The sequence below is a fragment of the Temnothorax nylanderi genome, unplaced genomic scaffold (genome assembly GCF_030848795.1).
Source record: "Temnothorax nylanderi isolate EJ_2023f unplaced genomic scaffold, tnyl_v1.0 TNYL_tig0001_pilon, whole genome shotgun sequence".
Taxonomy (NCBI): Eukaryota; Metazoa; Arthropoda; class Insecta; order Hymenoptera; family Formicidae; genus Temnothorax; species Temnothorax nylanderi.
The window spans coordinates 916,982-943,254 of NW_027249063.1; the positions used below are offsets into that span (position 1 = coordinate 916,982).

The 26,273-nt window shown below is 42.6% G+C and overlaps 1 protein-coding gene across 2 annotated transcripts in view; it reads left to right on the forward strand.

The window, feature by feature from the left end:
* Positions 1 to 26,273, forward strand: part of LOC139771392 (uncharacterized) — a 282,189-nt gene that overhangs the window by 167,607 nt on the left and 88,309 nt on the right. For both annotated transcript variants that reach the window (XM_071704165.1, XM_071704252.1), the window contains exon 7: positions 16,710 to 16,827. In XM_071704165.1, coding sequence (XP_071560266.1) covers positions 16,710 to 16,827 — 118 coding nt within the window. The remainder of the gene's footprint in view (positions 1 to 16,709; positions 16,828 to 26,273) is intronic.

Genomic DNA, 26,273 nt, shown 5'->3' on the forward strand with positions numbered 1-26,273 from the left:
CTGATGATGGTAGTTCCTCGCGTGTCTCGTTAGGCTCTCTCCTCTCTCGTTTCTCTTTCTTCGTCCATCGATTCCGCCTTCAACGCTCGACGCTTGCGGTGCTCTCCTCCGTCTGGTCGTGCTCACTTCCTTCATTCCGCCACCTTGATTGCAACAAAGCGCAACGTTGTTTCGGTTTCGTGGGATCCCGTTGGAGCTGCCCCGCGGGGGCCTGAGTTTCCGACTCGTCTCGAGCAATCTCCGCGCGATTTTCCGGCCGTCTCACGTCGCTCGGATTCTCTACACCTTAATGTCTACATGCCCACGTTGCATGTACCATTCCTCCCGTGATACCGATGCGGTGTACGCGATGAGAACGTAGGAATTTGCGAGAAAGTCTGTTGACAATCTGCCTGGTGGCGGAAGCGCACTGCCCGTTCAAGAAATCTAAACGCTGTCTTTTAGATAATCGCCTATTGTGCAAAATCGCACAGGATGCGAGGGCTTTATGTGCATAACGTTTATTCTACTTACTCTTGAAATAACAGCATGCATGACCGTCAATTACTTGACTAAGCATGAAGAACAATAACAAAATTATCCTTAAGTTTTTCAGAAGCTGTACTTTTTACATATTTATAACGTAAACTCTTTTATTTTTGTCGTAAAGACAGCTGCAATGTGCTTCTTCACTTTGGCGAGCGATATTGCTAATAAAATTTCCAAAGATACGTTTAGAAATGTCTGGTTTATAAAATTGAAGAATTTGTAACGTCTAAGGGTAACGATTAAAGAATGTTAGAGTGTTAGTCATTATTGCTAGAAGTGTTCGATTCATTTTGACACGAGCACGAGATCGCGTAAAGCGTGTAAAAATACGTATTGAAAGTTAAACACAAATAGCTAATCCGCTTCCTAGTCATCATCCAATGTTACAAAGTCTCGTGGTGTACGAAGTGGGTCTCTCGGTACGTCATCCGAACAACACGCTTCTGCTTCCTCGTCATTGATTCTCCGCGTTCCTCAAGCAGCGGCAGCTCAAGACTCCCCTTGTTATATCCTCTTCTTTCTCTCCCTCGGTCGTTTCCTTTCCTCTTCCCACGGATTCCCTGCTGGAGAGATCACCGGGTGCCTAACTGTAATCCCGTAGTTGGCGAAGCTGCCGCTTTGTCGCCGATTAGCTGGTCGGGGAGTTGCGCTGAGCCGAGTCGAGCCGAGCCGAGCCGCGCGGTCGCTTAAAAGAGGTGGGACGGAGCAGGAAGAGGAAGCGCAGGAGATCGCGGCGTCGTGCCGCGTTTACGCCCGCCGGGCAAAGAGGTGCAAGTACGACAAACGACCGCGGCCGAAGTTCAAGCGGGTGCTGCTTCGAGAGAGTCGGATTGGAGAGCATTAACGAGCCCGCGTGTGCACGGTGACGGCCTTTGCGGCCGTTCACGTACGTATTTTCTTCTGTCGCCGCTTTTTCCGCAGCTTATTCTCCGAAGCGGGAATTCCGCGGAAGCGACGACTCGCGCGCGATCGAAATTTCGCGAGATCTAGTTCTCCCTCGATTAGATCTAATCGACGTATGAGACGTTTCGATCAATTAGCGAGCTCGTTGCGTGGACGTTGACTCAATCCGTCGACTTGATTAGGCGTATCCGCATAAATTATCCGGAAAATGTTACCACGTCAGGAGAAATCGCCCCGGCTCGATTTACGCTAGGAATCGCAGATTTATAAGGTAGCTCTCCGCGTGGCGCGTACACGGTCGCAGCAGGTGAGCAGAGCGTGTAATAGAATCCTCGAGAGAGGCGGTGAGAATTTATACAGGGTGCTTCGTGAAGTTTGCATTGAACTTTATCGAATTTTTCGATACACTTAAAGTAAACGTTTTCCTTACATGAAAATTTGACTCGTACTGTAATTCCGAAGGCTTATCTCGGTGATTTAACGTTCAAGATTAGAGATTTAGAAGGAATGAAGTTTTAGGGGCGCAAACAGTCAATTAGTATTTAATTAGACATATTCTGATAGCATCATAGCGAGACTTAATCGTACAAATATTTAATATTAAAGAAGAATAGCTCGATCGAATGTTTCTTAAATCAAAACCTTGATACGAAGTTTATGAAGAGCGCTCTGTACGAGAAGCGCGATATATCAGCGGGACAGCGGCTGGATATCCTCGTTAAATTAGACGAAGAACGAACGACGACGAGGTCGAGCAGCGGCGTAAATTGCGACACCCCGTATACGTATTTACACGTGCTGTGATTTATGATTTTATGCAGGTCAAACCGTGTCTGCGAGTCGTGTGTGTGTGTGTGGCAAGACGATTGCCCGCGCCTCTTCTTCACGGGGTTCAAACTAATGCGCAGATCAAACTGATTCGCCTAACTCGAACTCGAGCACGCCGCATGCTAACCCGCCGTAAGTCTCGTGAAAGCGGTCGGCTGTTTACGACCTCTCGCTCGACGATAAAGTCGTTCACGGCGGCGCACCGCCGCGCCGCGCCGCGCCGTCGTGGTGACTTGGCCGAGACTAATCTTCGTCCGGCAATATGCACACAGACGGAGGATCGAGCGTAATACGGGATTATTTAAGCGGCTGAAAAGGTAAATATACGCGATTGTTCGAGACCGGTTTCACTTGCGCGCACTGGTTATCTCTGACTTTAGTTTTAATAGGTTGAATGCTATACGCAACTTTCGATTATCTTCATAAAAATCTAGTTGAAAGTTATATGTCCGGCGTTATGATGTAGCAACTTTTCAGATATACGTCGTTTGGGTTGCTTTTCATTGTCAGTTAATTAAATTCCGGAATTTTCTAAACACAGTTGGTTGCGTTTAATGCATATATCACTGAAATGTTTCACGTAGTGGCTTATTGTTTTATATATAACTCTGTTACGCTCAATATCATTAGTGCGTGACGTAGAAGTTATATAATTACTACTTTATAAATTAATTTATCACTCGCGAGCACGGCGGTTTTCCTTCGGAATTTTATTTCACCAAGATAAACAAAATTATGGATTGCAATTTGACATACACTGTGTTTAAGATCGGGTACATTTAGCAAAAGAATATATCAGGTATGCAGAAGAGGAAGTGAAACGAGGATCCGGCACGAAAGATCCATATCGCCGCCTACGGCCGATGCTACTAAGACGAACATTTGCGATAGGTAGATGTACTGGAATGGTAGACACTAAAGATATACTAAAGGTGATTAAGTAGATGCGGCGGAAAATATGGTTACACACAGTAGAAACGATTAATCCAATCTAAGACGATCAGGTGGTGGTATTTAGGCTCTTCTGACATCAATATTAATTAAGACCATTTGAATAGCAGAACTGTAATTTGTAGATGTGTTCTTTTCTTCGTAAGAAAATATATTCGCGTTATTGTTGCCGTTCAAGTAAAAGCTATTGTAAAAAAAAAATGCACAGCACAATACTTAACAAGGAGAAAAATATGATATATTTATAAATAAGATATCCTAATTAATAATGAAAAAACGAGAAACAAATAAATTATATATCTGTGTAATTTAATAATACATCTTAAAATCTGTTTTGTATTACATAATGTAGAGCAGTTAGTAGTAACTTATTATTCCTTTGAATTGTGTGTGCTATTACACTGAATGCTTCATTATGTGTCTTTGATTATCGTTTTACAGTCGGCGCTTCGGGAACAATTCGGAACGCCGACGATAATCCCATCCGTCGCGTTACGAAAGTCGACCCACGCGCTAATAGGCACATGCGGGTATTTAAATCGAGTACCATCATATCCGGCATTTCATCCGCCATCGTCGATCGATCGCGTCTAACTAGTCGAGCGTATCAGCCGGTACTCTCGCGTGCCTAATTACATGGAAGTATTTTATTATCGGGACACCGTGCGCCCGCGATGAATCAATGGCCATTTATCGTAGGATAACGCACACACGCCTTGATGCGTGCCTCCTGACCGGCAACCAGAGGCCCATGGCCTTCATGTGGGCGGAATAGGCCAGAGAGTCTTACACGCCGTCCTCGGAAAAACCGCGATGTGTGTGTGTGTGTGTGTGTGTTGCGCGCATCGGAACCGCGATAATTTATCACGCGTAGAAAATGGCGAAAATTTACGTCTCTTCCGCGCCTCGCCGCCCGCGTATGGACGAGTTATGATAATGGACGTATTTATGCGAAGGGGATTTCTCGTGCCGGGCTCGGATCGCGCCCCGAGTTTATTAGCCTAATTAGCTATGCATGGTTTACGGTACATTGTGCGTTCTTTCGAGGATGCGAGCTTCGAGCGACGTGATAATTAAATACGTAGCAAGAGAAGGTGGAGACTACCGTACCGTCGATAATTTTTAACTGTACACATTTGCTTGTAATACATAAATCAGAAATGGAACGCGTTCTGCATACAGTAAGAGTAGGTATCTAGAAAAATGTGTCGCAGCTAAAAAGTAACATATAGTTCAGAATTTTTATGTAGCTCTTACAAAAAAATTGATTTTTATTAGATGTATACATAGAATTTAGTCATTTCATCTGTATCGCATGGTTTTTTAATATATTTTGATATCAATTCAACAGAATAATGTATTTCAACAACAAAACTTACGACCGACGTTTACTATTAGATCCTAACGAATATATATATATCTTATATTTTTCCAAAAGAAAATATTCGTGCTCGCTCTGAAATAAAGAGGGTAAGATGGATATGTTGTATCCTCAATATGTAAGACATCCTTAATGGCTGCCAGGCTATACTCAACCCCGTTTACCTTGTAATTAGGGGATTACGAAATTGTTACTCTGACTGAGAATATATCGAAGCTTGGCTAAGCCGGGGATATACGTGCCTGCGAGCGTGCAAAAAGAGAGGCATACGTTCCCCGCGTACATTCGAGATGCGATAAACTATGTGATCCACCATCGAAGCATCATCTCGCTCTCCTCATCGAAGATGGCACGCGCATATCTGAACGCGAGAACACGGAGGCCGGGCAAACACTCCGATATCACGATTTCAGCGATTTAGAAACGGCTCGTTACGACTATGCGATCACCGGCCGTCTCTCGTATTATTACGAAAATCCCGATTACCTGATTCCGCGTAATTACCGTCATTACCGCAGGTATCGCGATGGTGAGAAAATTAGAGAGAATCTTTGGGATCTCCTAAGAAACCCGTATCCAGGGAGCACGTGACACGACAAGTACCTACGCGCGTACGATCAAAAGAAATGGATTTTAGAAAGTAAATGCCACTCGAGCATGCAAATTATAACGAAACGTTTATGAACATTTCCACGTTGTAATGAAACATATAGGAGTGCTGCTTAAAGATATGAATTTGTACCGGCTCTAACAACTTAATGACATAAACTTTGGAAAACGGACAAATAGAAATTCGGCCGTGGAACGTAAATTGCGTCTTTCCTGGCGAATGAATTCGCCTGTGTCTTTAGAGATCGTTCAAGGTGCGATGTTATTCGTGCTGGGCGCCAAGGAACTCTGATTTTCCGCTCGGATACGTTGAAACATTAGCCGTGCGACTGGCAACGAGCTTGTGACGAATAGCGATATCCGCTGGTGGTGCTCGCGCAAACTGGCGTCCGCATCGATAAAAACGTGAAATGTGTATCTCGCATTAGGGTCGGCGTGCGGCCAGATTAAGTGGATTCTAGTTTTCGCTTCTCTCCGTGGCTGTTCGCTAACTTTGCTAATGAAGTTTGAAAGCCGCGAAACGCGAACGTGTACGCGTATGCAAATAGGACTTATTTATGAGTCTGGATATTCTCGCGTTCTATAACAAGTCAAAGGCTCTCTGAAAATCCCAAGCGTGCATAACTTGGAATCACGTAGCATCCGCGTTCGAGGATAGTTTTACTATAATTTGTTTGTGGATTCGCTATGGTGAAGATAAAGTTCTTCAAAAAATTAACAATTTTTGACGATTATTTATTCAACTTTTAGAGTGCAAAGTAGTTTACGGCTTCGCAGTCGCGCATGGTTTCCTCTCTCATATGAATAAATTATTACAATCTATGTCAGAATCTGACCCTTTGAGGATACTTCTACGCTTTACTTACTTTCAATAATACCATTGGATAATGGTCTGTAGTTTCACCATTTATCATCATTTATCATTATTCTTCATCTCAATTTAGCGTTAACGATTCGTATTAGGCAAACAGAGCTCGGAAATAAGTATACGCATTTTGGGATAAAAGTGCGGTCGAAATCAGGGTTAATGTATTTGAAGAAAACCACAAAAGTGCAACCGGGACATTACTCAAGGGATTAATATTGTACTTTATCGTGCGTAATCCACAGCGGGCACCGTGAATCTGTTTGTCGTAAAACTTACCGTGTTACGGGTATGCGCGCTCGGCGAGCTTTGCTTTCCCTCAAAAATCGCCGCGAAATTATACCTCTCGCCATTTAATACCGGTGATGCACGCGAGACGGAGCATTATAATTTTCGATACTCGATAATCACGGTGTCCGGCCCTCGTTTTAGGTGCTCTTTAGGCCGCGGCCTGGGCACGCAGGCAATTACGCGGTAATCGTAGATATCGCGCACGCAGGCTGAATTCAGGGTACGACCCAGATCCCAAGAGAAGAGGAGGCTGCCCATCGTGCGGCGCGGCGCGGCGCGGGATAAGGTTTCGCCGAGGCCAATCGATAATGCCTCCCCGAGTGATCGATGCGCCTCGCCCGATTATTGGCGCGCGTTATTAACTGTCCGTCGTGCAGATTTTCCGCGGCACTAATTGCGATGCACGCGGATCCCGAAACGGGGCGGCTGCGTTTATTGGCGCCGTGCGAATGTTGCCGCGCGCCAAAAAAAGCCGCAGGCCATAGCGGTTGACTCGTTCGCGAAACGGAGATACTCCAAGGAGTCGGCTGTTGCCAGCTGCATTCGTTGATTGGATAATTGAGCACGATTCTAGGTGTTTTGCCAACTTTTGTGATTTACCCGTTCCTTGCTACCGCGAATTTTCACATTATTTCGCCTTAATTATTGAGAGCGTTATGTATTTACCTTCGAGTCCAAAAGTAACGGTGCGTGGTTTGCCAGAGCGAAGATTTGCACGTAAATTCACGCGAATAATATTGTTAAGCATCCAAGATCTTATAGCCGTATTCATAGTCCTTTCTTGAGTAAGGATTCCTTGTTCCTCATTCTACACTTCATAAATTTTAACGTTCCTTGATCGATCAAGGGAGGTTAATGAAATGTAGAATAACTAATAAGGAACAATTAAGGAATCCTTATTCCTCAAGGAAGGACTATGAATACGGCTATTAGTCATGATCGTTTAACGGCGCTTTCCTTAATTTGATTTTATATCATATACTTATAATACGGTCGTATTTTCATTTACTCAATGTGTATTTACCTTGTTGCATAAATTGCGTTATGCATGTATTTTTGTTTAATAGTTTATTCTGCATTAGAAACGTCATTATTTCAAATATACACTTGATTATTGTGAATTATGTTGTGAAAATTAGTAGATATATATATATATATATATAATACATGTTAACTTTAAGATATCGAATGCGTGGAATAGTGGCATTTTTAGAGAATATTTGATTATACTTATCGAGTATGTTAATAAAAATTATTTTACAGTATGCAATGATCTTATTATAAAATACAGAGAGACGAATGCGTTCATTAGTCGTTGAAAAGTATCTATTAGATACCTACAACTAATTTTTTTGCGGAGATCCACGTTCCTAACTTCTAATCTCGTATGCAATACGATATTGATGATATCTCATTAATCATTGGCATATATCTGATTTTAATTTAAAAACTTCGCAGCTTCGAAACACTATTTGTGCAGAGAGCCGCGTGGTAATAAATGCACTCCGCGGATTTGTCAGAGAGGAATGTAAACGGTAATCGCAATCGCAGATTAGACCCAACAAGTGTGTCCAATCAATATTTCTCTCATTTAGATAACTTCCTAGTGATCAATGCGCCTCTGATCATCATCGCCGACCGATGTTTTGTACGATTTATTAACTTACTGTGAATTTTTCATTGCGCTAGTCACGTTTTTTATCAGTCGTCATAAAGCCGTAATACACGTACTGTGCAGAACATATTTGAAACAATAATTCAATAATTATATTTACGCAAAACATTAATTCCTCGTGCTAAGTGTCGGTTTGGTATGTAGTTTTTCTAAATCTAAACATACAAAATCATTATTTTAAATCTTATACAATAATGTACAGGTGCGATGCTAATAAAGTCTAAGTTGATTGTGAGAGAAGTTATCCGAATTATTTGAACTATGCGGCCAGAGTAAACCATTGAACTGTAAAACATGATCAGATTTACTCATTATAACAGCTGTGTATACATGCGTATAATACACGACTCATGTTACATTACTGTGCCCGTGTTTAGCAAACGGCAGTGCGATACAATACGTAAATTGATCTGTTTTGTAAGCCCGTAATGCTTTATGCGATTCTAAAACGTCAACGTTTTGCGCCGCGCTCGTGCGAGAAAGTAGTAAGTGCACTCACGGGTAAGCCGCTCGACAGCAAGGAATGCAAGTAGTAACTGCCGCTGCATATTCGACCGGTTGTTATGAGAAATGTCCACGTAGACGTAAGTAATGTCTGACCAGCAGCCACACGGTAACTAATGCTCTAATGCTTCCAAGACTCGATCGGAAATAATCAGAGAGGGTCGTAAATATCGATATTCGAGTATGAGAGAGAAAGAGAGAGAGAGAGAGAGAGAGAGGGTTTGTTACTATGCTCTCGGCTTTACCGTTGACTTCTTTATTATTCGCAAACAAGATCTACGAGCTAAGAAAGATGATACTTAGCCGCTCCCTATAATAAATTTACGACTATTAACGCAATTACAAAATGGCTGTTAAATATTATAAAGCAAACAAAAAATATTTACGTTTATAAACGAGGAGAAATCATAAATTTTTATTAAAGAAATTCTTAAATTATTAAGAAATTTGTACGCGGGTGCAGATTTCTGACTATCCGTGATTAATGGCTGTGCCTCTCGATATTTTAACATCTGTACTCGGGCACGCATCCCTTTATCAAATTACTTACTCGCGTCTGCACAATGTTGCGCTCGTAAACAAGGATCCGAATAATCTTGCATCGAACGATCTCCGATCGGCATATAACCGGGAGGTACTCTCGATCGCTTCTGCAAACGTAAATACGCCCACTCGCCGAAGACCCGTTATCGGCCGCTCTTATCACACCGATCTGTGCTCGCGGAACGAGTCGCATCTCGAAACCTGGTGTGTGCACCGATCTTATTTCCTAGGGAAATCGGCATCGAGCACGGAGAAAAGATTCGCACAACTGGTACGAAGGATTGGAACGAATCGGATCACCGCGCGACTTTAAATACACAATAAAAGGAATTTACACGTTATTAAATTGTCTACGACTTTTGGCAATCATTTTGATTTAATGCCTCATAATTATTTGAATAATAGACTTCTTTATTGTTTTTGTGATTTATTTCAAGATTTGTAGAAAAAAATCAGAAGCAGAATCTTGTATAGAATGTAAATTTTATTGCTTGCAGAATAGCAAATAAATAAATGGCATTTGAAAATATTTAGACTTAAAAAGTAATTATGATTAGAATAGTTTCTTTAAATTTTTTTTGTGATTTCTTGATATATATGAAACTTCGAAATTAAAATAGTATGCTTTGTATAATACAGATTTTTATTTGTAAATGAGTATTTATAAATTCTGCTTAGTGAAAAATAAGACAGGAAGAAAATTTACAGGATAACATTTCATATAATTATTACGGGAGACGAGGAAATCATAAAATTTTCACTAGATATTTTTTAGCGCGTGTCGTTTATAGCGCAATATGTATGGGTTAATAAAGCGGAATATGCAAACGAAGCTGCGACCGGTTGGTCCGTTTCTGCTCGTAAATAGTAATGGGCATCTGTTGGCGCGGGGGCGTGAGATTCCCCATAGAGGCCTTGCACCGTCAGTGTATTAGAGAGTAATGTTAGTGGAACGGCGTGAGTGAGGAACATAGTAAATAAGTAAGAAACAAATAGAGAAACAGTCTTGATAAATATCCGTGCAAGGAAACGCATTGAAGGACGAAGTTAAAGTGCTAATTTTGAATATTTTCTAATATAATCAAACAATAAATCTATAATTTATTTAATCTTTAGAAGAAATAGAGGTTAGGTTTTTCTAATATTTATATATTAGATAATCTAGCTTTTTTTCTGACCTTTATGGAGAAGTAAATTAAATTTTTTTATCACATGTTAATCAATTCTGTTTTAACCATCTTTTAAATTTGATTTGGTTGGTATTACATTTTGTAATAATTAGAAGAGCATGCTCACTTTGTGAAGTTAGTCAGTAATAAATTATGCAGTATTGTAACGCAATAGAAATTATTTTTTCGCATATGGAAGTGTTTATTCCCTCTTCGCGGCGTTGTATAATAGCGTGAGAGTAACTAGGCACGTAAATCCGTGTTACTCTGTAAAATAGGCGGATGCCACGATGATTCGGCTTTCTCGAATCGCATTAGGCCCGATGCGTCAGCGCACGTGCATCACGCTGCATCACGCAGAATGCAACTGCATCCTCGTCGGCGGACGAGCAATCGGCCGCGCGAGCTCGATCGTGCATGTATGTACGTACGTACGTATACGTACGTATCCGCGGTATACTCGGATCGCACGTGATTATGGTTATCACGCCGACGATTGGATCAAGTGCATTAGCCACGCACGAATCGACTATACATGCCGCGCACACATTCTGTATCACCCCGACCCTGCTGGCTCCAGCCGTCCCGGCGGAATACTTTAGGATGAGATCGAGAGACGAGGGCGTGATCCCGCGCGATCTTTACGGCCGAAGCAACCGCATTCGTGCGATCGTGAGTCAAGGTCATGGTTGTAAAGTTTGTATTTACTTCGTAACGCCTCGGCATTACCGGTTTCGCGAGTCTTCGCTCGCAAGCTTTGCTCAACAGAGTCTCTACAAGTGTTGACAAGCGGGGTTCAACAGCTGCGTGAATTACTGTTTTTCGAAGGAATTTGGTATATGCGCTATATAAAAAGTAATATCACTATATTTAAGAATTCACACGATTGTGCGATCTAATCCATTACTCCTCGAAGTTTGTCCTATGAACGACGATGGATACGCGAGATATGTAAAAAGATGTGCGACAAGTATAATAAAAATGAATACATTAATACTCGTAACGACGGTGAGGATATGTCCTACACGTGATTGAAATATCCACCCCGTGAAATTTTATGAACCATATTTCTGTGAGTTTGTTTCGCGGCTAATATGGGCTATTCGGTAGCGCATTTTATAACGGAGATCCATTCCACCTACTAATTGGTCGGCCGATCTCTCCCATGGATTCTCAATAACGGTCACGATGGGAAGATAATGCCGAGGCGTGTTTAACGTCATCTTAGCGTCGCGATATGCGAACGTCGAGTGTATGTACACGGGCGAGCGCACGACACGAGGGTCGGGTCAAGGATCGAAATGTATCCATATGTTCCCGCACTCGGCTAGAACACCTGGAGCATGTATCGCGTATGATCGACGACTGGTTTGCAGAAGTCGGTGGACCGTCGAAAGGTGAAAGATTTAAGGTTAATAGAGGTGAGATTTTTCTCACCTCTATATTATCATTTTTTTTGTACGAGAATGATATGTCTCGTTGATTCTAATTTGCATCAATATAGACTTTTGAATACTCAAACAGTAACACGCTAAATATTTTAAGCAGTAGCACTTACGAAATATTAGATGATATTATTAAATAATATTTCTTCAATTAGTGGACAAATTTTTCTCATATTTATATAACACTTCAAATTTTTGTTTATTTGATTCGCAGACATTTACTTAAATTTGAATTCAGATATTTATGTTTTTAATTTCCCAAATATCTACATTTAGAATTGAGATTAATCTTGTATGCTTCCTTGGACTTTATAGTTTTAATAAAAATCGAAGATAAATAATGCTGAGTCACAGTGATTTAATTAACGAATTTCATTGGCGAAAGTGAATATTCGTCGCACGAGTAACCATACGATTCGACGTTGCACAGTCGAAGTCGAAAGAACGTTAGCCGAGCCATTAATTTGTCGCGGCGAAGTTACGATCGCGGAACTTCCTCGTCGGGCTTACATTGCGAGAAACTTACGGTGCTACTTGCCGCGGCGAATGTATAATCACCGATTATCCTAACAAGTACGTGGTGGTGCATCGAGGCGACTAATTAAGCGATTATAGCATCCTGGGCGAGCTAACGAGTGTTAATCCATAGGCGAGTCATGCCTGTGGGAGCTCACAGGGTCAATCTGCCGCACGCCTAGCCGAGCACGATGACGAGTTTTCTCTCTTATCAATGTGCTTGTAGAAAATCTCATATCGCTGAAGATGCTACGCTTCTCTCGTTCGATATATTCGCATACAATACTTCGCAATTTCACTCTTTCCTTGTTTCCGTAAAACATTATTTTACTAGCTTAGCTTTTATGGGATGATATAAGTATTCCATAGACTCTCTATGCATCTGAGAAAAGAGGGAGATAAAAAAAGAAATGCAGGAAAGAAAGGAAAGATTATTTCAATCCTTTCTACACTTTTACGGTTTTCTCTTCATCGTTTACTGATAATAGAAATCAATATCAAATTATGTTACCTAGGAAACATGTGAAATGTATTGTGAGAAATATGTGTGTCGTCCTTTCTCGATATTGTTTCTCGATAAAATTGTTTTCTGTCCTATGTGTTGATATTGCAACTGATAGTAAGCTTTATCGTTAAATTAATTTCTATAATTTGATAAAAATAAGCATATATTTGTCTATAAAACAAAATAAATTTTCGGGATGTCTATGGACTAAATTCAATGAAGAAATAAATGTATTGAAACACGTTATATGACTTTAGGTAGTCATCAGCACGTCTGGAAATTATTATTTTTAGAGAAGTGCTCGAAAATCTCTCCAGTCAACTAATTAAGTGCGATTAGCTGCCGATTAGATACATCAATCTACGTGACCGTATTACAGACCGATGGTTCCTCGACCAATCCGCAATGTCCGTCGCGGTAAAATCAAGAATAATAACTCACAAAGTGAATTTACGCACTATGGTAAGGCAGGAGCGTCATCCGCCTCACGGCCGATGCCCGTTGCACAATCGACGTTTTCATTTTAATAGAAATTGATCGGCGGAGAGCCGCGAGAACAAGTAGGAAGTTAAGGAGATGAAAGAGAGAGGCTGAAGGCGCGGAATAGGGGCGTGGGGTACGGCGGGGAGTGCGAGAGCAGGGAGGAAGAGGGGGGGGGGGCAAACGCGGCCATGTAATTAGAAATCACGGGGATTTACGGGGCATCGGGCAATAAATCCAAAAAGTAACGGCTAATGGCACGCATATTGACGTATCCATCTGGCTATCGTTCATCTTTCTCACGAGTCCCACACCACGCGCGCACGCCCCGTATACGCGACGCGCGCCTCGCGGCTACTCCGCGGCCCGCGCGAGCGCGGCTCGCTCTCGCTCGCGCGGTGAAGACGACGAGACGAAGAAATCGACGCCTCCAAAGTGAACAGGGCTTTCTTCCCGCTTGAAAGAAGGGGAGAGGAGAGACGTCGCGCCGACCATAAGCACGCTTGATTTACGTTAAAAGCCGAGCTGGGCCCGCGCGTTGAGTCTTTATCGGGTAGGAGTGAGACGATGATGATGAACGATCGGCGATTTGTAGAGGCGATCGGCGAATGCGCATCGCGTATGCGAAACGGATATATGTGTACGCGCCCGAGCGAATCTGCTGATCATCTGCCACTCGTGGCCGATATTCCAAGTGCACAAAACGCAGCTTTGAGAAGCTCGCTTTATGTCGGTAAAAAAAAAATGGCAATCACAATCGTCTTTCAGAGCAGTTCGTTACGTGTGGTATACAATCGTATCAATTGTCGTTCTTTGATAGAACCTTTATATGTTGTAATTATAAATTTTTGTTATTTATCACATTAGAAATTTAGTTACAAATTATTACTAAAACAAAAATTAATTTAAGCTCTATAAAATTGAGAGTTTATAATTATAAACAGATTTTAGACTTACTTTTATTTATAGCTGCTTAATTTTCGGCATTAAATAAACGATATTTATTGACAAATTATTTTATCAATATATTGAATATATCTATATATAGCCTGTCATATCATTTTATATATCATCGAATTTTATTCCACTAATGTGTGTGTGTGTGTGTCAGTATCTATAACAATAGTGCTGAATATGTTGCATTGTGTGGCAGGCGAGGTGGTAATTCTCCAGCGAGCAGGCGGGATTAACGTCTTCATTCCGAGAGAAACCCCTCGCTCGCGCACGGTGCGCCGGGTGCGCGCCAGTAATCGATCGGTTATGGTAATTCGAGCGAACGTCGAGCGAACGTGCGATCGTTAAAAAAGCTGCCCACCGTTGGTGGTTGCGGTACTCGGTGCAGCCACCACGCACTAGCGGCGATAAGCGGCCGCGATGCGTGCAGTTCGATTAACGCAACAACGGGTGCGTGAGCGGTCGTCCGTCGTGCATGAAAAGGGAGAAACCCGCCCACGCGGTCTACCTGCGATCGCGGCCGATCGCGGAGGCGATCAAGAAATCTATTTTGACGTATTTGTAGAACGATCGATGCTGTATTCGTTAGCGTTGTATCTAGACTGTCATAATCATTACGGTACTTAAATTATTAAAACGTCAAAAATAAATCCTGCTGTGAAATGTTTTACTCACATACTGTAAAATTGCTGTTTCTTTATTTATAAGATTAATGTAGCCATGTATCGTTTTTTATTGATGGTTTATTTCTTTCGATATTAACAATACAATGTAAGTTGTTTTATCAAGATATATAACATAGTACGTATATAATAGAGATTTATATAATGTTGTATAACACGCATTCGTTACGAATAAGTAAATATAAGTAAATATATTATACTCGAAACATATTATTGATACACGTTAGACATCGGGCTTTGGGTATATTGGCAAATCACGTCGTTATGATTAATTTATCATAATCTCAAGAACTGTCTGTAATTATGGGATAGAATATCGTAAAGTCATTGAACGATAAATAATGATAATGATAATGAAAGTCACCGTACGAAAGTTAAAGGCAATCTTTAGTTTCACTGTCATTTGAGTTACCTAGTTACTATAAATTAAACTCTGCATAAGAAATTAAATAATTGATTAGATTTTTCTAATGCAGAAAATGAGAAGATAATAAAAATTGAACTTTGGGTTATTTAAAAGCGGAGAATATCATAGCTGCTTGTCAATGTTGGGCATTCTTATCGCGTTACCGCATAATCAATTGGATAATGCCATTATTATTATTCATATATATTCAACAAATGTAAAGAGCTTCAAAATACTTCGCATTTATAGTATTTATGAAGCAGCACAATGCGTTCGTTGTAATCGTGTATCTCATAAAACTTTACACACCTCACTAGGAAACTAATATATTCGCGTATTGATTTCTCTCAGCTTGTATTTACAATGCGATTTATATCTAGGCGTTGTATCCGTTAATATAAAGGAATGGAAAGTCTTATTCTGCGTTTAGTTTAAGCGGATTTTAGCAGCATTATAGTTTAGAAATTACTTACAAAATATTAATTTAATTTTTGACAAAGAGACAATATTTCTTTATGAATGTATAAAAAAATTTGTGGACGTACAATAGAAGTGGGGAAAATATTTTAAGATTCTATATGTATCAATTACTTTTAAATTTATGTAGTCTTGTTGATCTTTTGTCAATCTCGGAATATTTTATTTTGGAGACAATAAAATATATTTCAGATTACTAAATCGTATTACTAATACTCTTTTTATCGATTTCTTCAGAAGGTATTTTTATTTGATACCTATATATAAGGCAATAAGTGCGAAATTGATTAGTAATTAACTTTCACGATTTTCTTTTAGAACATTTTTTTTACATTATTATGTTCTCAAACGTAGATCATCTTTAAGCAATGCTTAAGGGCGTCGGCTGTATTTAATGATCAGTAGTATATAGTTGGGTTACGACCCCGACGTCACGATCGCAGTAACACGGATGAAAACGAACTGTTACTCAGCATTATCTATTACGATCACGGAATTGTTTGTAATGTCACTGCTGGTACATTTCACCCCGTAGCTAAGAGACCTTATTCAAAGATGACCTACTCTCCCGAGGTAGGTACAACTAAAAGGATGTCATTTAATAATTTATATGCCGGGTGGGGAGATTGCAATCGGCAATCGCTCATCGTGAATCGAATCATGCTCTGTAATCAGCCGTGCTTGCCAACATTTTCTGCACCGTTGAGACCACTTATGTTGCGCCATCGCGTGTATCTGCTTACAATGTAAACACGTGAAGGAATAATATAATGCGATTCGCGCGCAGACAAATCATCTTCTTGAAATTCGCAACTTTTTTTATCTTTTATTTTAGATGGAAAAATTCGACACTCTATAGTACGACGATGTAACTTTGATATTACATGTGCAAACAGCTACTAATATTTTCAAATATTTTTACATAGACGAATTATTTGCACGTTAAATTTCAACTAATTGTAAGATACTAACGAATATTGTTCCGATTGTTTGCAGGATACTTGGACGTTGCCGGGAGACCGGTTATCGAATTCGAGGCTAACGTATCCACGAGGGAAACCCTCTCCGTTAGAGAGACGTCGTCTTTTCTGCTCTACCTCGCTCGTCTACCCAGGTACGTTTCCCGTCGCGGTTGTTCGTTTCGTACGTATAATGCATCAACTTCGGCGCACGTCGAGAGATCACCATACGGTCCGCGCGATCGCGGGGATGCCGATAAATCAACCGGGATTATCGCGAGATCAGTCGCGTGTGCGGGGCCCGCTGAACCGTGCCATAATTTATGAATTCGATTAGCGGGCGACGCGGGCTGTGCGATAATTTTTGCGAAGGGCGTTTTTTAACTCGCAAGAAAGTTCACACTTTACGGCCGCGCGGCCGCGCTGGCGCGAGACACCCATTTATTACGCCGGCATCCTGTGCTCCTCAACGAGGCTGTTGTAGCCGATAATAACTGAAATCATCCGACTCCGAATTGGCAATTTATTAATCCCGGCCGGGACGGGAGGGAAGAAGCGCGCGCGAGCTTTCCGCTAAATAAACCGTGATCGACGCCCGATGTCGGTAATAATTATAATTTTCCACCGTCATGAAGTCGCGGGCACGCCCACTATAATCGCCAATGGGGAGCAGAGTCGCGGCTTACCGTTCTTCCCAGCTTGGCCGCGCATCACATCCTCTACAAGCTCTCTAACGAAGCTCTTCCTCTCGTTTGTAAGGTATTCAATTAACACGCTTACGACGTGCCTACCGATATAACGCTTTCTAATATCGTGGCAACAGCGATTAAACACATCGTGTGAACCGTATCGGAGCAAATCGACACCGATTCGATTACGGGAAACGTTTTACAAGCTGCACGTCTAATATTCAACACGATAGTTGTCAATTACCCATTATTAGTCATTAATTAATTGGAACCTCGACGGAATGGCAGCCCGTCAGGAGTATCCCTTGCCTCGAAACCCCCTCTACCTTGCCGTTCGGATTCGGCGTTAAACTGTAGGTCCCATGTACTTGTGTACAACCTGCGTGCGCACCACAAGCATAGTATATATACTATGCCACAAGCACATGTCTTTGGGGGAGGCCTAGGTCCGACTCGGACTGTTGCGCCATTGAAATGAATGAATTAATTAATTGGAACATTAAAAATTAAATTTATTTAATTAATGAGTATGAAATATTAAATATATATGCAAGATCTATTTTTATGGAATGCATATTATCTGCTTAAAGTGTTCAATTGAACTTTATTTCAATATAAAAATCACGATGGATTGAAGAGATCTTACGTTTTTTTCCTGAAAAAAAAGTTTCTATATTTATATTATTTTACTTCTTAGAGACGCAGATTCTTTTCATCACGCATCGCGGCTTTCGCTGCAATTACGCCTCTCGTCATATTCGCGATAATCGCGATGTCCTTCCGCAATTCTTTGCGGCGCGACCGCATTCGCATACTCGCCAGCTCATAAAACACATCACGCACGATAGGCCGCGCGCCGGTATCGGTCATCATACGCGCGGCTTTATGGTTTTCCGTGCAACTGGTAACGCCGAAGTCTCATGCGCTTCGTCGGGAGGCAATCGAGCGGGAAGCGGGAGAATAGTATCGGGCGCGGCGGCGGAAAGAACGAGACGGAAAGCGGAGGAGCGAGAAAATCGCGGCGCTATTACGCTCGGGGCGTCTCTCGCTCGGCGAGAAACACGCCGATCTATCTTTCGGCATCTTCGACGGCAAGCGAGCCCGGCGTCGTTTCCGCGTCGGCGACTCTTCCCCGCCGGCCTGGGAAAAAGTCTGGCGGAAAATTTCCGCGATTTCATCGACGCTGTCTCTCGCTGCGTCATGTCAGTACTTACCGCCTTTCATCGGGTATCCCGGTGCGAGCTTAACTCACGCAGCTGATCGGCCGTCCCCGTGGGCTTCCTCGTATCGCGATATATCTCGATATACGGGGATAATTAAAGGGATCTCTCTCTGGAAAAGCGTTACCCGCTGCCGCTTTCGAACCTCACGAGAATTAATATAAATTCACGACGGAGGAAAGATCGCCGTAACGAAACGTATCCTGGCTGACCGATGATTTCCCGAGTCGATATCGGTAAGGCGTGTTCGCGTGTTCGCGATACCGAAACTCGCGTAAACGAGACCTATCGCTCGCGTTCCCAGGATCGGTATCCACGCCGAAGCGCGATACTTCTAATTTATCACGGCCGAGTTATCGTCTCGCGTGGCCACAATACGCATTGTTACGTGTCGATATCATTCGTTGCCGGAAGAAAAGCAGGCAGGCAGGCAGGCACGGCTTCGGGAGCACGCGCGCGTGTTTCGCCACTTACATTGCACACGCGAGCTAATCTCCCGAGAGGGGCGCCGCGTGGAAATCCGCGACGAAAGCCGACGGTGTCATAATGATCCTCTGAGCGGAACACGATCGCCATAAATCAGCGCGCCGGCTATATCGCCGCGCGTGGTGTGCGGCGCGCGGGATTCATTAGCATTTTTCCGCAAGTCGCAGTGGGAAAGTCGCGGAACGACGTTGACATAGCGCCTAAGCCGGGCTATCGGTGGCAGATTACTCGCGGATAAGCACGGCGGATGCAGATTTATTACGCTACCGAACAAAACGACGAAACGTCTGGGAACCTCGAGCTGAAACTGACCCCGGAATTTCCACGTGCGCGTGAACGCATACGGAACTCTACGCTTGCCGCGTTATCGCGCCGTGTAATAACGCGACGTGATACGAACGACGGCACTCTTTCATCTCGTCGCGTAATCGCGCAGAAAATCGTTTAGTCGATAAACGAATCGCGCGTGATTGATGAGAATAATCGAGTATATGATTATAGGATAATATTATATCCACGGTATTAAATCCGCGATGTCGACGACTATCGGCGTTGTTTTATCAACTTACAGAGAAGCGCTGCGTAGAAATGCTCACCCTCTTGTCAATATTCAGCTCAAAGTCGACGATTTTCACTTGCGCGTCGCTTCCTAGATCTGGCGAAACCTGTCTTGTACGTGGATCAGGTAGAAAATCGGCTGTGTTCCGATCACGCCTTAGTTTCGCGCGAATTGAAGGTGAAATGGCGAAAGCGTGCGGTGTGTGTACCCCGTTATCGTGCATTAAGTGCACTCATCGTGCATGTCCACAGGTATCGAGCGAAGTTTATTGGCTAATTGAAATTCGCCGATAGAAATATGGTGGGCGGCTCGTCAGCTAATCGACCGTGCGTTTCCGTTTTGATTGTACTTCCTGGATTTGCATTCATATTTACATATATTTGCATAGCTATTATGAGTAAATCTTAACTGTGCTTCGGACAAAGTGTATCGTTTCCTAAGCTTTGATCTTCGTGGCTCGATAGATATCTTGTTTACGGAGTGCCTGCAATATAACGGCTTTTGTTAAGAGAATATTAAAATCCTTACAAGACAAAATGAGAAATTTTTTTTAACACTTTAAATATACAGATTGTGCTTGAAACAGTTGACAGAATCGTCAGCGTCACGTATCTTTCCACATGCTAAGTGAATTTTCAACTATTATTGAACAATAGTATCAAAAGAAGACAATTGTGGTCGACGTGGTAAAAGTAATGACAAGTTGATGATAAAATCTGCAGATGTTAAGGATCTATACGCGTGTAACGGGTCCATGCAACTTTCTTAATTCGAGATTGTCATAGTGCGAAGTAACAAGTCATGTTTCACCGCAGTGGCTTTTGCAGTGGCCGTCTTGAAAGCTTATATCTCACCCGGGAGAAATATATTAAGCGTCAAGCGGGACTCCCGCGGTTTGCGTTACGCGTAATAACTTGATTGGTCGCGGTGAAAGGTCGAATCACCAAAAGTAATTCGCGAATGCATTCGCCGAACGAAATTGACCTCGACTCGTCTTTCACCGTTAACTCGCATCGCCGCCGGTTTGTCCGGCGATGAATCGGAACTCTGATCGTTATATTAAGGAGGAAGGTGAGAAATTGACTGACGCGGGATACCCCCGCGCAAATTGTACGCGGTGTTAAAGTGCATTCATGACGAAGCGTCTTATTAACGCAATCTTATTCGTTCGTAAACTCGTAATACCAATTATACCGTGCATGGTAATAAAAAGTGTCCGGATAATTTTTTTTCTTCTTCTCGGAACCAGCTTGTGGTATGCGACGCGCGTGATTTTACGAACGAACGACTCGTGCGATTACTTTTGCGGGGGGGGGGGGGATATCGATGAGTCCGGTAGCGCGGTATCGGTGTTCGCCGCAACCAGATACACCGCGACTAATAATTAATAGACGATCGCGCGAGTAAACGGTAAGCCGAGGGAACATCCCGGTGCCGCGGTGGCTGGCAACCCGTCGCGTATGTATCGTGTATCACGTGGGACGTAGAGTCACGAGCGGCAGATCGCAGGACGATAGGATCGCGGGGGATCTTCTTCGTTGATCCAGTTGTGCACCTGACCGCATTTCCGCATGAGTTATGGACGCGCATCAATCCTTTTATCCCTCCTTACGTCGCTCCCGTTCCTCTTGTGAAACCGACATGATCGTCGGCTCTTCCCGCCCTCCCGCCGACACGAGCCACCCTCGTTTCTGGCGATGGTTAACGGTAACGACTTCGGCGAAACGTCCCTCTCTCGTTGCTATATCGCGCTTCGCTTTTCCCTGCGGGACGAAGATCCCGCAGCTGCAGTTTACCGACCCACTTTTAAGATCGTATCTGCTATCCGAGAGCCTTACCTTTTTTCTGCCGCCGCTTTTCGTCCTTTTGGTCCCTAATTGCTCTTTTCTTATTTTTTTCTACCTATTGTCTTCTCCCTCGACCACCATGGTAGTCGATGCTCCTCATTCCTTTGAACTTCCCGTGAACTCTCTCTCAACATTATCGATAGACATTTATTGTCTCCCGAGATTTGCGTTTATATATTTAAGCGCATTTTATTTTATCCTCCGGGATTTTGCCGATAGCGAACAGGAAATGAGATTCTTATTTTCGTTGGATTATCTCGATTATATTATTTTGTGTTTTTTATTTGTAATTAACGAGGCTCCACGCTGGGACGCTGAAACTTTTAAAAACAAACATATTAATTGACCTATCGGTTTTACGAAATTTTATAGTAATATATATCTAAAATGTTAAACAGAGAAACAAAATAAATTTTGAGCGAAAATACGGTGAAAAAAAATTCTGATTGCATATTTTCTCGGAAATTATGGTATATTGGTCCTTCGTGTGTATCGGCTTAAATTTATTTACATGGTATAACATATGATCACGTCTGCGTATACATCAACATCCCGTTTTATTAGACATAAAGATTTATTATTTTCCTTTTATGGCGAGATATATAATTGCGGCTCGCTTTATTTTCTCGCTCTCGGCGGGAAGAGCCACGTGCGTTTTGCGCAACGGATTCTTGGTCGCGGTGCGATTAACGTCGTAAAAGCTTCATGTAACGTTTAAATACCGGCGATATTTACACGCTCGTTAGAGCACTATTAGCGCCATTAGAACAGTATTAAGAATATAGGTCTCGTCGTTTTTAGTGTCAGTTCGCACGATCCGCCGTTCGCGGATGAACGCTCTACTTACGTCGAGCTCGACTTCTCGACTTTCTACGAGTTCGTCGTCCCTTTAAGGTTCCGAAATTCGATTATTCGAGAGCCAATTGCTGTGACCGATCACGTATTGGAGGATCGATTTTAAACTGTACCTCCGGATCCATTATTATAATATTCCAGTAGGATTTGACTGTCATATTCGTGAGTCGATTTTTTCGTATCATCACGATCAACATATCGCTTAATATAATTTGATAATTTTTTCTTTCTTCAACGAGAGAAAAATCTTTTTTCACAATATATGTATATATGTATATATGTATATATTTATAATTAGTAACATGTTGTTTCCTTGTGTTAATTTATTCTTGGTTCTTGCAATTCACGTAGAAACGTAATGAAAAATCAACTTTCCTCACAGATTAGGTATTTCCCGAGAAACACGGTATTCCGTCGAATTGATTGTCTAAATACCAAAAGCTCTAGCCGCATGCTATCCCTTGCGGTGATCATCGTTGCCGAAGGTATCGCGGCCGACGACGTACTAACGCTAACTACTACATTTATCTAAACTTTATGGCTCGTGACTAAGCGTTCAGGATGAAGCTTTGGCATTCTGTAGGCTTAATCGAATCCACCATGGCAGGGAAAAGCGGATTCTCGAAGTCACAGCAGTTACATGTTTCTATAATATAATTCACGTTTGTTCGCCCGACGCTGTTTCCGGGTGTCGCGCTGGCATTTTCTCTCGTTTCGCGAGGAAAAAAGAATTTTATATTGCGACAGTGATGCGCGGAGCCGACGACGACGACGACAACGACGATGATGACGACCGAATTGCGTGTACCACGGCAAAAATGTCATTCGCGCGCGGCCGCCCCGGGACGCGAAATTATTACCGTTGCACCATCAAGCGTACGTCGTACGTCGGAATATCCTCCCGGCGTCAATCGCGATCCGACAGTCGGTCGTGACGCGGCCTCTGTTCGGCAACCTTTGCCCACCCAGGACGTGAACGTGGTTTCAGACTCCGCTGCGGCACGATGCGCACGTACGACGAACCCTCACGATATCGAAGGCGGCGCCGGCTTCACCGAAGTCTAGGTCGACAATCGTGTTAATGCGCGAAAGGTTTTCTTAATAGTAACACAGTGGGAGGAACAATTGATTTCTGAGAATTTTCTATTAGCTATCATAATTAACAATCAAATTTACTTTAAATGTTGTACGTTTTATGTATAATATTGTAATTTTCGAACTATAAAGCGAAAACTATAAAGCTGTTCGGATTAAAAGTCGGAAATTAAAGCTATCGTCACTGTTAAATTCGTGTCAAATTATCTAAATAAATGACTCAATTTGAGTTATTTTTAACCATTCCTATAGATCGCCACTGCTCCTATTCAATATGTCAACTAAATCAATAAAGTTAAAATAATACTGTTTTGTGTTAAAATAATTTCGACATACATGGTAGTTAAAAATAACAAAATGTTATTTTATTCAAGGTATTTGTTGAAATTTTATCCTGTAATATTTAACAGTGACTGCAAAATACATTCATCAACGTACAGTAAATTCTTTTCGAAAAATGACTCTGAAAAAAAGAATTAATTGCTTTAACATTGTGAATTGTCAATCATACTCCGGTGATTTAAATGTGATGTATCACCACGTGTCTATAGCACAGAGTATTAAACCATCGAATCGTTAACTAGAAAGTAGAAGTAGAAATTAGCAGTTAATTGATCAATGTTACTGACTCGTCTCAACGATCTCGGTCGGACGTGCGGTCATAATTAAAGTTTTCCTCGATCCATTTCACGCGCATGCACCATCGCCAGTGACATCGACTTCCGGCCAGCCTGGAAGCATCGTCCAAACGCTATTACGAAAGGAAACGCGCACCCGCTCGGCATCTCTCGCAACGGGATCTCTCCCCGGCCAGCAGCGACAAAGCCTGTATATATCGCGGCGTTCTTTCATTAACTCTCTCGACGTGTGGGACGTGTAATTTAGGCGAAGCACTAACTGTCAGGCGCGCTAACGGCGATCAGTGTCGACACGGCCTCTTCGGGCCTCGGTCTTATCGATCTCTCGTTGCCTGCCGTTGCCGGTGGAATCGCGTAATCGTATCGTATACCGGGAGGAATGAGGCGCGCTGCAACGCGTACTCGCTAACACCTATATCCATCATATGTCAACCGTGCGCGACGGTTACACCGCGCTGATGAATCCCGACGCGCGCCGAGCGAGGCGAGACGTGGGCGTCGTCGTCGCGGTCGTCGCGATCGTAAGCTGTCGCGTGACGTTAACTCGGCGAAATCAAAGTGATTTACTTATCAACACGATCGTCAGTTCCGGGGAGAACGGGCGACCGCTATATGATCTGACTGTTACGCGCCGTTGAATCCCGCGGATACGTGCCATTACGGTTACATGAAAACGGCCGGTTCGATAATGGACGCGCGATGATTACGACGAGGAAGGGTGGTTCGATCCTGTCCTCTTATCTATCATCGTGTGCGGCAAAACGGAGAGTACGCGCAAATAACTGAGCCACGTCCGGGAGAGTACGCGCGTAACATCAACGATGACTGGTTAAAGAGTATTATCAGACCGTTCAGCTTTTTATAGAAATAAAAATATATTTTTTTAGATTTTTATTAAGTATAGATCGAGTTATATTTTCCAACGATAATAAAATGCAATCAGTCGAAGATTTGTCGTTCCGAATATTTCACGGCACTGAAATCCGGAAATATGATCTTCCTAGGTTCGAAGGTTACCTTCGCCGTGACTTCATAATGAACGTCTAACGACAGGAAGTCAGGCGATTTGATTTTATCTTATATGCGCTATCGCAACCAACAGGTCGTTCTCGCAGCATCGACTCGTGGCCAACTATATGATTTACGCTATCGAGTTTTATACGGGGAGTAGCGACGCGCCGCTCGAAAGCCTTGGTCGCGACTCGTGCAGTTGCATGTGCAATTTGAGAAGGTTGTCACGAAACGTTGCATAGGCGTTCCCCTCGCCGCTCGCTCTCTCGACTTTCGACGATAATGTACGATCGAAAAGTTTGGCGTACCGCAACGGGGAAATCGGAGGAACGCCGACAGTTATAACCGGAAATAGAACGTGTAGCACGGTGGAGGGATAGGGGTCAGAAATTTATACCGCGCTCGGCTCGTAACCTGTCGCGCTGATGACGATTTAAGATAGATCGGGATACAAGTAGTGCGTATAAAGCTGGACATTGTGCCCGCTAGACACACTGCACCGCTGTGTTGTGCAGAAAAGCGTGATTGCTATATACAAGAGAAGGACACGAGAGGGGTGTGAGTGCCACGGGAGCCGCGTGAGAAATGCTGCATGCTTAATGCTCAACCACCCACGTGTCATGTCATAACTTAATTGCGTTGACGATATCCGATATAACTAGATTATGTTTAGCCGGCTGAGATTGCGCTTACGCGCATTTTCAGCTACCGCTCGCGGAGACGCGATCTCTCGCATTGTAATATTATTGGTCAGGCATACAATCAGGCTTTATTATAACGACAATGTTGCTTTCTGACACTACATCGCTTAAAATGTATGAATTTTCTTATACTTCTTATAGTACAAAGAAAGTAATCAATGATAACGATAAAAAGCTTGCTTAAGCTTCTATGAAAATATGATTGAAATGGTTGCCTTGGCGTTAATAGCTCTACTTTTAAAATTATTATTTATATCTTATATGTTTTGTTAATATTACTATAATTACTTATAACAGTTTACAAGTTTAGTAAAGCATTCAGACTCTTGGCAATCACATAATAGTGAGCGATATCAAGAATACGCCGGACGTGATTACGCTTCGCCTTAAACTCAAGCCGAATGGCGATCGTGAGAAACAACACGTCGATTAAAATACATAACGAGGCATGCCTGACGGGTCTGCACGTGTACGTCGATTTACAAAAGCGTCGCGTCGCC